This window comes from Epinephelus fuscoguttatus, linkage group LG4 (genome assembly GCF_011397635.1).
Source record: "Epinephelus fuscoguttatus linkage group LG4, E.fuscoguttatus.final_Chr_v1".
NCBI lineage: Eukaryota > Metazoa > Chordata > Actinopteri > Perciformes > Serranidae > Epinephelus > Epinephelus fuscoguttatus.
In genome coordinates, this window is record NC_064755.1 from 40918013 (window position 1) to 40931052 (window position 13040).

A 13040-nucleotide genomic window follows, 5' to 3' on the forward strand; every position below is an offset into this window, starting at 1 on the left:
GAGGGTTAAAGGGGAACGACAACCATTTTCAAAATTCAAACATCTTCACTAGGACAGTTCAGAAATAGAAGTAACAACCTACATTGGTGAAGACATAAAGTGTGGAGCATACACAATAACAGATATTGTAGACGACACTAAAGTCCAGTTCAGACCAAAGATTGGAGACGAGTTGAAACAAACACCTACTGTCAACGCTATGTTCTGTAAAGTTATAAAAAAAAACCCTGCCGGTTCACAGGAAGTGACCACGATGAGACGGTGTATCATCTCTAGTCAACAACTCTCTGTACTTCTGATCTGTAACGTTAACAGGAAGTGACCACCATGAGATGGTGTATCATCTCTAGTCAACAACTCTCTGTACTTCGGATCTGTAACGTTGACAGGAAGTGACCACCATGAGACGGTGTATCATCTCTAGTCAACACATGGGTATTTCCTGTCATTGGGGGGGCGGGGTCATGGATGGAACGATCCAGAGTTTGATGTCTGTGCCAAAGTGAAGTCTTTCCCTGAACTGGTTTCCCATCCTCACATCTATCACTGAGTTTATCCTCTGACTGAAGCTTCTGCCCTGCCTCGACCCGACTACTCTCTCAGGGCAGCGTGGACGCTGCTGGAGGACTTTATGTGCTGGTATTCCCACGGCAAATTTCTCCGGACTCTCAGCTCCCACAAGGTGTAAATCTGAGCGTCTAATTCCTCAGCTGAGCCCTCAGCGGGCAGGAAGAGCCATGTTTAGAGGAGATGTTGAGAACACGTGAGGATCAGCTGTCGGGACTGTAAATCTTTGCAATTCAATTCAGAATTGATTCTCCATCAAAAACTAGAGAGGAGGCAGCACATGTCAGCTCGTACTCCAGTACACTTCATTAGTGTTCGTACAAAGATATTTTTCCTTCTGCATGAGACTGACGTCTTTACATCCTCTGAATTTTCTGTCCTTAAAGAAAAGTGTCTGAGAGCAGAGAAACTTCAGATTGATAATGATGATTCAACACTTGATTTGTGCCAATGGGCCACCGTATCCATTATAAACAATTAACAATACGAGTCATTGCTGACATCTGTAGATTTTAACATTATTTATTTGTTCAATGGACGACAGGGGAACATGTATTTATGAATCATAGCTGTTGCGTTAAACCAAAATATGTGTTTTATATTTACAACTAAAAGAGAACAAGAAACATTTTAAACTTTGCTTCCTCCAGTCAACTGTCTTTATGATGAACATCCTCCAGCAGCAGCTGTCACTCAGCCACAATGACTCACTGATGTTACTGACTGCTCTGAGAGGGAGGAGACAAACTAGAAAAAGTCATTAAAAAGTCTATGTAATGTTAATCAACACACACCACTCTGCTTCCTCATTAATTTTAGTCTGAATTAAAGCTGGGGGAGGCATTTTAACTTTGGTGTCAATGGGCAAACATCCCATAATAAACTCTGATCACTGTAAATGAAGTGGACTGCTAACAGGAGCTAACAGGAGCTAACAGGAGTCGACGCCTCACAGCTTCAGCTTCAGGTTCATGTTTATGTAGCTAACGTTAGCTATAGCCTCCAATCACAGCGTGTCCTTGGCCTCAGTCCCTGCCCCTACAGACCACCTCATGAGGAGGAGGGCGGTCAGCAGCTGCAGAGACTGGCCCCTGGTCAGTCGACCCCAGCTCAGAGGAACTGGACAGCCCCAACTCCCCGCCGAAGAAAACTTTCTGTTGCTGCTGTTACACAGGTTAGACCACCCACTGTGACACCCACCGCTGAAGGGTCTGTGGTGGCCAAATCTGAGCAGCTACAGCTGCCGACTGAAAGTCCATCTCCAGAGCTGCTGCCTGCTCTCCTCCTGCAGAGGAAGTCTACAGCAGCTGGAGCGAGGTGAAGGGAGCGCGAGGTGGCTGCAGGTAATTCTGGTCTCATTTGTCATCAGGTAATCAGAGACAGAGCCGGGTGAGGAGGGGCTGAGTCCATGTGCTGCTCACAACTCTACAATGACAGAAGATTGAATATATCAACATTGAGTTACTGTATGACACGTGTGCATCAGGCCCCCAGGAAGTGAGCCGAGTCCATCACGTGATGCTCTGCAGAAGAAAAGACAGGGTTTGGATTTACACTCTTATGGGAAGCAAACATTGGCATCCTGGGTGACAGTCATTGGTTGTGACCCATCCATCCCTGCAGCTCACCCTAGTGAGATTTTAGCCACCTTAACTTTAGTTGTTGTCCTGCTGTGTTTCCCCCTGATACTGCTGCACGCTGTTAAACAATGACAGCGACTGGCTATCGCATCATGCCAACGCGAGAGGATGGCTTTTTGGTTGGTGTGTGAGCCGTAAGTCACTGACCGGAGACCAGGTTGAAAGAGGAGCGTCTGTATTTTTTAAGGAATTGAAAAACCTGGATACGACCCAAACCGTCTTGTCGCTCCTCCTCCTCCTCACTCTGTGAGATGTTGATGTTTTATTTTCATATTAGAGGCTGAAATTTAATCCCATTAAGGCTGCAGTCATCTGCAGGCCTGTCATACATGTGTAAATAATAATAAACTATATTTGTATCTCACCCTTCACACACTGAACACAGCTCGGACAACTTTACATCAGTGTGTGTGTGTGTGTGTGTGTGTGTGTGTGTGTGTGTGTGTGTGTGTATGAATCTATAAATAAACAGCTACAGTTCAGGCCGCTCTGTTGTTCCTGTCCAGTCATGAATTCGTGGAACGTTGTCGTCCCCTTGGGTAAATTGATGTTTTCCACCTGTGAGTGGTAAATATCTGATCCTGGATTTTTCCACACAAAACAACACCAACTGTGATTTTCCGTTGTTTGGAGAGGAAGTTAAAGGAATGTTTGGGCCTCACATTCAGACAAGTGCATATCGCTCAGTGGATTTCCAGGGAGGATTCTCTTTCAGAGCGTCGTTACATACCAGAGCAGCAGAGTTCAGTCCTGACTCGATCTCTGTACTATTAAAACCCTGAATCAAGCCTGCAGCTATAAATAGACCCTGAATATCTAATAATATCACATGATGGGAAGCTGCCAACGTTGAGCTCACATCATGCTCCACTGACCCCCAACTGTGGAAATCAACCTCATCCGTCCTCCAACCAAACACCACACTGTCTTCATTTCATGTAACGTTAAAGCTTTTCCTCTTACAGCAACAATTCAGGATGGAAAACATATATCGGCCTATAAATATGGACACACAGACGCACTGATCAAAGATCACAGTGACCACCTGCGGCTGGACGGATGGACACATTCATGAGTTCATTGTGTTTTGGAATTATGAAATTCTGCAGTGCAAGGGCTCTAATTTAAGAACGGGAAGGTTCGTGTTAAAACACAGATCACTGAATCATCTTTTGGCCCGGGCAGTGTGCTGTGTCGTTGCCATGACGCCACTGTGTTTATCTATTCAAAGCATCCAGATGCATTACTCACAGGTTTCTATAGAGCCATCAAACCTCTCTGTGCCACTGTGTTCTGTAGAGTCCAATCAAAACACACCTGACGTTGGCACAATGCTTACAGAAACGCAGCCTGAGGACATGATGAGGATGATGATGATTGCAGGGACTGGTCGTGGATGTCATGTGGGCTGGGATTGCATCAGCTCTGTGCAGGTCAACACAAGTTGGAGGCAAAAGATTTATTACTAACTGGGAAGGACTTCCAGTACTTTGAATCTGTCAGCTGTCACTTCAGTTCATCGAAGGATGATTATCTAACTGTACGAAGGTCGTACTTCATCTCAGGGCGCCGTCACAGCCGATCTGTTGCTGCCGCTCAACATAGTGCCAACAGTGAGCCGTTAATCTCACATCGACGCTGTAACGGCTCAATTCTGTGGTTAAACGTGTTAACTGTTGGGTAACGTTAGCTATGCGATGCTAAGAGTTAGCTCCGTCACTGTGTGACTATGTCCCAGCCTCAGAGCTGTGGTCCTGCAGCAGCCTCATGATAAACACAGACAGAGACTCAGCGTCACATTCGCAGTAAAGTTGCGGTGACTGGACTGAATTTTAAGGTCACACAGACTTCACAGGGATTGGCTGAAGTTGCGTTAACTGTTGTGATCGAAACGTCACAGCATCCTGGAGGGACAGTTTAACAAACGAAACAAGAGCTGTGAACACTGAGCCATACAGACCGACAGGAAGCTCAGTGACTGGACAGTTGTGGTGATTGTCGTCCTGCATCAGTGAGTGATGCAGCACTTAAATGTTTCTCAGGTGTGTATTTATATTCTCTGGTGTCACAAGCTTTATCGATCTTATCAGACTGCTGACATGAAGACAATCAGAGGAACGACATCACAGCAGGTGTTTCTGTCAGATCGCTCCATTTCCTGAACTGAGCCGTGTATTTCAAATGACACACCCTGGTTACACCGCAGACACTTTCATCAACAGTTTATACAGAATCAAGATTTTAATCAGTTATTAAAACTCATTATAATCACAGATAGATGAAATGTGTCGTCGCAGGGTTTTGGGTGTGACATCAGACATTTCCTCCAATATTTCAACAGATGTTCTGGGCTGATCTCAGGTTGATTATTAGTCGTATAGCTCTGGGTATACAGCAACCACTACCACCAGTTTCTCCTCCATTGTTTACCAACTGTAAACTTGTTGTCATGACCACCACAAAAGGCCCACCTCTCAAATCATCCCATTGGACAAAGGGCAAAAAGCAGAGATGACGTGGGCCGTTTTTCTGATCTGAGTTTTATCAACTCGAAGAGTTCAGAGTGCTCCGGCCAAAACGGCAGACGTGTAGAGCGCAGAAACACGAGGGGTGTAGCAACTCAAAAACAGCTAGCAAAAGACCTTTAAAATCTTTGCTCTGCTCAGTCTGAAGGAAACATTTGACTTCTGGAAGAATCTAACACTTACAACAAGACATTTCACTGAGAAAATACGATGAAGGGGTCAAAATCAGAGCAAACCTCCAGTAGCAGCAGATCTGAGACTCTGTGGTTTCTGGACATGCCTCAGTACCTCTACCACCTCACCTGAGTCAAGGTAAACTCTGAGTTTTGAGATGAACTTTGAGGCCAACTGATGAACAGATTTTAAAAATAAAATATATTTTATAAATCATGATCGGTCAGTTTTCAGGGTTGATACTCAAACTCTACATGAAATTTAATCTTCATTGAAAACATTTCCAAACTACAGACTGTTTTGTTCTTTTGATGCCTCTCAATTTCTCATATCTCTGTGAAAAACAAGGACGACCTAATTAATGCTGTTAATCTTTTACACATGCAGAACACACTGTTCTTGTTTATAATGCTTGGACACAACTACCGGTGCCCTTAAGTAGCACTCAGGATGATTGAAGTGGTCATCTGGAAGTGCACGAGTTCAGTAAAAAGCACATGTTCCGTCCTTAAAGTTTCATAGTGCATGAGGTTACCACAACAACACAGTGCTAATTTAAATGTACTTAACCTTTTGTAACGATTGAAAATCACAGATGGCTGAGTCACACTGAACCTGAGCCGTCCAAAAACACATCTCCTTTAGAATTAATTCAGAGATTAACAACAAGCACACCCAACTTAACTGCCTTACAGCACGCAGGGCCAGTGAACGCACCCTCAGGACTCCCAACACGACCATTATTCAAGACAAATATTTAAAGAAGAGACAAAAGAAGAAGAAGACAGAGCACAACATGAGTCTTTAAGAGAGGAAAACATTTTAGGTCAACTTACAAAAAACAGAAATGCACAAAACCAAAGATTGAAAACTTAACTAGTTGATTTAAATCAGAATTATGATTCATACAAAGTGATAACCATCAGTCAGGCCGTTTTAGGGACTGCTGACTCAATTCTAATCTCTGCATGTTTGTGGTTTGCCTGTCTACATGTGGGGTGGACGGGGTTGACATGAACTGTCCCACAGTCCCTCCCACTGGGTCTGGCATTCAGGTACAGCTCCCTCCCTCCTTCTATAAAGCCTCTCATGTTAGCAGTGTAAACGTCAGACTTCCACTCATGGTAAACTCTTTACAACACTCACAGTACACAACGCATTCAGATGTGCATCACAACTTCTCCACATTAACTACAGCCTGAGGTAAGTGACTTTTTCTACATTTATAAATAAAGATTTGTTTCTAGGAGACCATCCAGAAGTCTTCAGGTATTTCAGGAGGTTAACTGATATCATGTGAAATTTGTGATTTGAGTTTAAAGGACTCAGAGCTGAGAAAAGATTTTGATTTTTGTATTCAGTGATTTTGGGAGCACTAACAGCTGGATGTGTCTTTAATAACCTGCCTCATATTGATCTGTAATTAACAAACTGTTCTCAGTGTTGTCTTAAACTGATCCATCATCAGCTGAGAGTTAACCTCCTGCTGTTTCATTTTCTGTATCTGACCCTCTGGCAGCTCGCAGTCAGAATGAGATTAGCCGTGCACACCGTCATCTGCTGCTGCGTTTTCACCACCGTCCTGCCACTGGTGAAAGGTGCCACAGGGGAGCTCAACACCAGCCTGAAAAAAAGGTGAGCTGCCTGATCAACGAGCACGGCGAGAACATTGTGTTCATTCACCAGAGAAAGCCTTGTCTTTCTGCCCTCTAACATTTAAATCAGGAGCTGGTCCTTCATGACACCACAGATGTTTTAATCAAGTTAGTAAACGACAACAAGTGAATAAAATATAATGGTAAAGGTTTCAGTTTGGTTACAGCTCCACAGATACTGGACCTTTTGAAGCAGACACTGAGATGAGTCAGAACACGTTTAATGTGGATATTTATGTGACGGAATGGAGATTAAAATATGTTGTGAAAGGTTTTTTACAACTGCAAAATAAACTGTTCTCCAGTGGACAAACTGTGTGACAGAGACAGTGTCTCTGATGATCTCAACATGTCCTCTTCACCACATGTCTTGTCCCTCATTAGACAGATATTCTGATAATGATAATCTGTGATCTGATTTTTCATTTTGGCAGATTTGTCGGTCCATGTTTGCCTCTTGAGCTCTACTAACATCTTATATTTCAGATGTGTGATGAAGCTGTGTTGCACTGATATTATTAGGGATGCACAATAATATCTGCACGTCATTGTATGCACACACACATATATATATATATATATATATTTTTTTTTTTTTTTTTTTTTTTTTCTTAAAGAGAGATGAGTGGTTGCTCTGTATAAATAAATATACATTAAAAGTTTGTGTCAGGTGCTCATGGAGAACAGGAAACCACAAGATACAAAGGAAGGCGATACAGGCGCGTCAAATATATAGACAACTAGAAGAAAGCATTAAAAAGCATTTATAGTAGCGGGTAAATCATTAAAAGAGCCGACATGTTTGGACCACTGCAGATCTTTAAAGTCGAGTTTTTACACCCGTTTTACACATTTAAACCAACACAAAGTTAAAAACCCTGAGAAAACAAAAGGCTGTGAATTATTATTTTCCTCAGGGCTTTTCACATTTTAAAGGAAACTTTCTTCGTAAATCACAGAATGAAACAAACAGTACTACACACTGCAAACACTACTACATGATCCTAAATCCAGGTGTTACATATGCAGGCCTATATAATGAAAAAGCATATAAAAATAAAGATAAACCAGGTTCAAGCAAACAGAAAAACGAGGTGTATTCAGTCAGAGGATTTGGGGAATAGAGTTGTATAATTTTCCATGATTTATGGATATATCGATATCAGTATCTGTTATCAGCCATGTGAGTTGTTATATATCGGCGTATCAGATATTGGCACCACTGTCTGTGGTGCCATTGTCTGTGTACATCAGTGTTACCTTCGTCTGTCACCTCCTCCTCTGTTCTCTGCGGCAGGTTCAGAGTTTGGCTGCACAGTCGTATGAAGCGAGAGCTGTGCTTAGACAGCTCAGAGATCGCTGGCGAGCAGCACCTCCACCTCCACGCTGGACAACAACAGGACGAGAACGTGAAAACTGACCCATCTCTGTCCAGGTGAGCTGCACTGTGAGGGTACTCTACCTTTATCTGACAGGTGACGAGCCGGGGATCAAACCAAAGGCATCGTGATAATATCATTAGGCTCCATAAAGACCCCCAAGGCTCTGCAATTATTAACGTCCTTCTCCAGACTTTATTTAAAAATACAACCTCTTCCACCAAAACTACCACTAAACAGGAGTATATGGGTTTTGTAAACACAGGAAAACTGGATAAAAATAGATGACAGACTAGTTTGTCTTTCTGTTCTTTGTTCTGGTGCGTTACATTAGACGTCACAGACAAACTGAAAACAGGTCAGTAAACAGCAGAGAGCAGCACGGAGGCCAGTGAAGATGTTACCATGGTTATTTTGATGTCTGAGTGCTGCTTGGTCAGGGACAAAGCCCAATACACTATCATGATATTTTTGTGTGCTGATATCGTATCATCACACAGCACCAAGTATTGATCTTTTTATTATATGAATTATTAATATGACAAATACTACTTTAGGTAGCTGACTAGAATAATATGATCAGTTGCTTTTTCAGTTTGGTGCAAAACAAAATGTCTGAAGTGATGAACAGACAGATAAAACAGATGTTGACAAAGTTTTTCTTCAGGGACATAATTTACAGCTGTAAAAAGGTAAAAAATCACAATATATTTTATCCCAATAAAATTGTATTGTGACTTAAGTATCGTGGTAATATCTTATGGACCCACTGGTGATTCCCACCTTCACTGTGAGGGCGGAGACAGACGCGGTATTTTGTGGCGGTGCGTCACTGCATCCCGCTGGTAAAGGGGCTGAAATTAGCGCATTCACCTGGGTGTTGTATATCCATCACTGCTGATCAGAGCCAATCAGAGCTGATAAATACCTGTGACTGCTGTGCGTGTCATCGACACAGGGCGATGCACAGCAGCAGTCACAAGATGGCAGACTGCACTGATTACACAGAGATATTCTGAGTGGAGGACTTTAAGTGTTTTAGATGCTGTCTGATATTACAGGAGTCAGAAATCCAAATGAAATGTCCACCATGTGAGAAAAGACAGACACAGTAACTGAGACCTGTGGACGATTCGTCCTGTATCGCTCTGATAAACTGACATGAATTCAGATAAACCCTGATTTCTAGTTTGATTTAAACTGTCAACATGCTGAAAACTGTCTGAAAACAGAACCTGAATATTTCCTGTCCTATTCCAGCTCTGAGCTGAACATCAGACGGAGGAGGTCGACATCAGCCAAATCATCCGGCTGCTTCCTCGTCACATGTGCATACCACGACCTGCTCCACCGACTGCACCAGATCACCAACAAGGACAGAGAGCCCAATGCTCCAGAGAAGAAGATGGGCTCGTCAGGCTACGGTCGCCGCCGTCGCTCACTCCTGGATGTCACTCAGCTCGCCCTCCAGACAGGAAGACAAAGACGGAGCACTGAAGCCGGTCAGGGAGCCCGCAGACACAAAAGCACACGCACAGTGGCCTAAAGACAGGCATAGGGAGGCAAAGCCTTTTGGGGTTATTTGCTCTCAGCAGATCAAGATAGGTTTCCTCAGAGGTTTGATTCCACAGATTTAAGATCCATCAGAGGAAGATCTGCTCAGGTCTCTCTGGAGCAAAACCACATCCCACTAATAGATTTGTGTGCATGCTTTAGGTGCAGCTTCAGATTGTGATTTATGGATGAATTCAAGTCAAACCTGCGCGACTTGACAAGAATGTCCATCTCTTCTTCAGCTTCCAAAGAGATCTCTGCAGCTGAGACACAATGCCTGAAGATCTTCTCTGAATTACCCACGAGCTGAAGAGGAAGTGAGGCCGTGGCCCGGAGGAGTTTCTGACTTTACTGGAGCCCAAACTGCCAGAAACCCACTCGCAGGAACCCTTTACTAGAGAAGAACTGGACGTGTTGGACTGTGTGTGAAGTGCAATTTAAACTAAATGTACTATGATATTAAAATATATAATTATCAGCTTGTATATAAGGACTTATAAAGCTACCTTATATTTAACCCTCTGAGACCCACCGGGCCGACACTCCTGTCTTTCTATAGAGGGCTGAGTGAAACTAGAGGACCTAATGAATCCAGTGGTACCAACCATGCTCTGCTATCTTCTCACAGAGGGGGCTAAATAATGCTCCAAATTAGACTAAATTTTGGCGAGGGACAAACGACATGGGTCCTGTAGGTCACCATGAGTCTCCCTGTTACAGACATGAACGTTTTATGCTCTGCAGTGTGGAGCACAAACTGTGCACTTCTTATCGTGCAGTATAAATGTGCTATTTTTGCCTTTTATATTTGAATATTTCTGCACACTGAGGTCCATAAACAGTCTCAGAATTACATGAATCGGGTCTGTCTGTAAAGCTGAGACTCTGGTGGATTTAATGAGCATAGTTTTATTCATGTGTGATGGTGTTAGTCCTCACAGCAGCTATTTCATTCATCTCATTTCTTTAAACTGAACCTCACTGTTTAAAATGACCTATAGTGACCTCTGGGATAATCACAGCCTCACGAAACTTCACAGACACAAACTAGAAACCTCGAGCATTCAGATGTTTGGCTTTCATAGGTTTACTGACAATAAGAGGGGGTTTCTGAGCAGTTTACAGGACAGAAGTGTTCACCATCCAATTGCTGACAAAAGCCAATTCTTACAGAAAACTCCAAATGTCAAAAGTTTTTGAATCCAAATCACAGCACTGATTTTTCTGTGTTGTTTGTTACAGTCTTGGTGTCTTAATGTGGGATTCTGGGGGGATTTTTGACCATTTTTGTCAGTTCTCGAGAGATAAAACATGCTTACATTTAGCACCCAAACTGTGGAACAAATTGCTGCATCAACTTGTGAGACATAAACGAGAGAATGTTCGTCATATATTTCCATCACAATGATCTGAGCCCTTCTACACTCTACACCTTTAAAATCTGAACAGGTGTCAAACAGAAACACAACGTTTATTACAGATTTATGACAGCTCACAGTGCTGAGCTACCACTTCTGTGATAACTCCCCCTAAAGATCCCCGTCCCCCCTGAAAAAGACAAAGCTGGGTCTGTGTGGGTCTCAGAGGGTTCAACATACATGTAACTATATTTTTTATACCGCCAAAACTCATATTAAACATGTCACTTTTTATATTTGTTAACTTCAGTGAAGTCTGTATCTTAACTGTGTAAATAATCGTGTACTCGTCATGATATCACTGAGTTATATTTTTGTACCTTTACTGTGATGATTCTACGTTATTGGAACTTAATCAAGATGTTTTGAAGATGCTAGTTTGATGGTGAAAGTCTTAAAAACAGTGTCACCATGTTGTTTGTGGACTCTGGATGCCACAGAGAGACGGAGAGCCTGAAGGAGAACAGACCGACGAGCCGACTGAAGTGCTGTGCTGCCATCTAGCTTCACCGTCTGATACAACTCAGCACTGACTGTGGGTCTGCTTCATGTTTCATCTTTAAAAACTTTTAGTTTGAAATGTATCTGCTTCTTTATTTGAATGTAATAAATCCTAATTTAGTCCTGATTCAGCTGCAGTGAGCTGATGTGGTGTTAGGTAACGTGATTGATGCCTTGTTGTGGTGAAACTGTAATAGTTTTCATCTGGCTGCGACGTCCTCGTCTCTGAAATAAATGAACTAATGCAACAATGAAAAGAAGCATCTTTGATGTTATTTGGTGGCCTGGTATCAAATATTCTGCCTGTGCACATGTGTGCCGTGGTTTTATGATGGCATGTGTAGTAAAACATGATTACATTTAAGAAGTCCACGCTGGGGTACATTCCTTTCTAAAAATAATATTTATCAGCTGCACTCTCTCACAGAAACACACGCACTCAGACTAAATTTATCTCGGGTCAACGTGTTCCTAAAATTGTGTAATCAAAGCATTTCAGAGAAATTAATTAGCTTTCAGTGAAGAATTTAAGTGTTGATGAAGAAAGAGGAACAGAGTGCTCCTCTTCAGATCAGAAACACTTAAATGAGAACTATTAATCACGGAGGAATGTGACCTCCTCCAACGGCGTGCAACAGCGTGATCACACTGTCCTCAAATTACAAACTATTTCACCATAAATCTGCTCATTTTCATCCAAACATCCCTCTGTGGAGTCAGCAGATTATTATACATAATTAACAGTTTAAAGGTCCCGTGTGTTGAGTTTAGAGGGATATATCTGTAATATTTATAACTGTGTTTTCTTTAGTGTTTAATCACCTGAAAATTAGATCTGTTGTGTTTATGTAACTTTATACTGTTTATATGGTCACAGGGAGCTGGGCCTTCTCTGGACGTCATCAATCCTGCACACTGGGACCCTCATTTATGAAACGAGCAAACGAGAGAACTGGGTGTGCGGACGTTTCCATACAAAGCTCAGCATTTATAAACAGGAACATGAGCGGAGGCCACGATCAAATCTCATGTTCAGTCTCATCTCGTGTGTCTAACTTCAGGTGTAGCCGTAAATCTGACTGAGCTGTGGAATCATTATCTGAACATGTTCGGACTTAGATGTTTGTGTGTATAATCACCACGTGTGGGTGTACTGACTCTGTGGGACTGACTCCAGGTGACTCAAGGATGAACACTTCTGATTTCATGTTATCTTATTTTTAGGTCTCACACTGAGGAGCACAGTCATTTATTATTAACTCCTTACCCTCCATTGACGAGAATTCCAGCAATTTGTGTTTTCACAGTTATAAGATAGGGGGCGCTGTTACACATCTTGTGAAACAGAACAGCACTGCTGTGTCCAAACACAAAGATGAAGATCTGCTGGAAACTGGAGGAAGATGATGTTTACAGAAATGTAGCAGATTGTAAACGGCACAGAAATGCCGGCGCCGATGTAAAAGTTTACCGATGCGCAAGCCGTGGAGAAGTTGATGGACTCAGACTCTGTCACTTCCAGTTTTGATCTACATTCTGAATCTGATTGGACGAAAAAGCAAACGAGTTTGGTGGGACGAAACAGGATCTCCGTGACAGTGACAGTGACATGCGGATGAGACGACCA

The 13040-nt window shown here is 42.6% G+C and overlaps 1 protein-coding gene across 1 annotated transcript; it reads left to right on the top strand.

The window, feature by feature from the left end:
- The first annotated feature begins 5959 nt into the window (after positions 1-5959).
- On the top strand, positions 5960-11684 carry admb (adrenomedullin b). The gene is made up of 5 exons (XM_049574695.1): positions 5960-6109; positions 6426-6541; positions 7859-7996; positions 9201-9442; positions 9737-11684. Exons 2-5 carry the CDS (start codon positions 6438-6440, stop codon positions 9802-9804), a joined length of 552 nt encoding a protein of 183 aa, XP_049430652.1. The 5' UTR covers positions 5960-6109; positions 6426-6437; the 3' UTR covers positions 9805-11684.
- The last annotated feature ends 1356 nt before the right edge of the window (positions 11685-13040 follow it).

Bases quoted from the DNA above. Each gene is read 5' to 3' on its own strand.
- admb (XM_049574695.1), top strand. From the start codon at position 6,438: ATGAGATTAGCCGTGCACACCGTCATCTGCTGCTGCGTTTTCACCACC. The intron at 6,542-7,858 runs GTGAGCTGCCTG...TCTCTGCGGCAG, and splicing joins AACACCAGCCTGAAAAAAAG to GTTCAGAGTTTGGCTGCACA. The intron at 9,443-9,736 runs GTCAGGGAGCCC...TCTCTTCTTCAG, and splicing joins AAGACGGAGCACTGAAGCCG to CTTCCAAAGAGATCTCTGCA.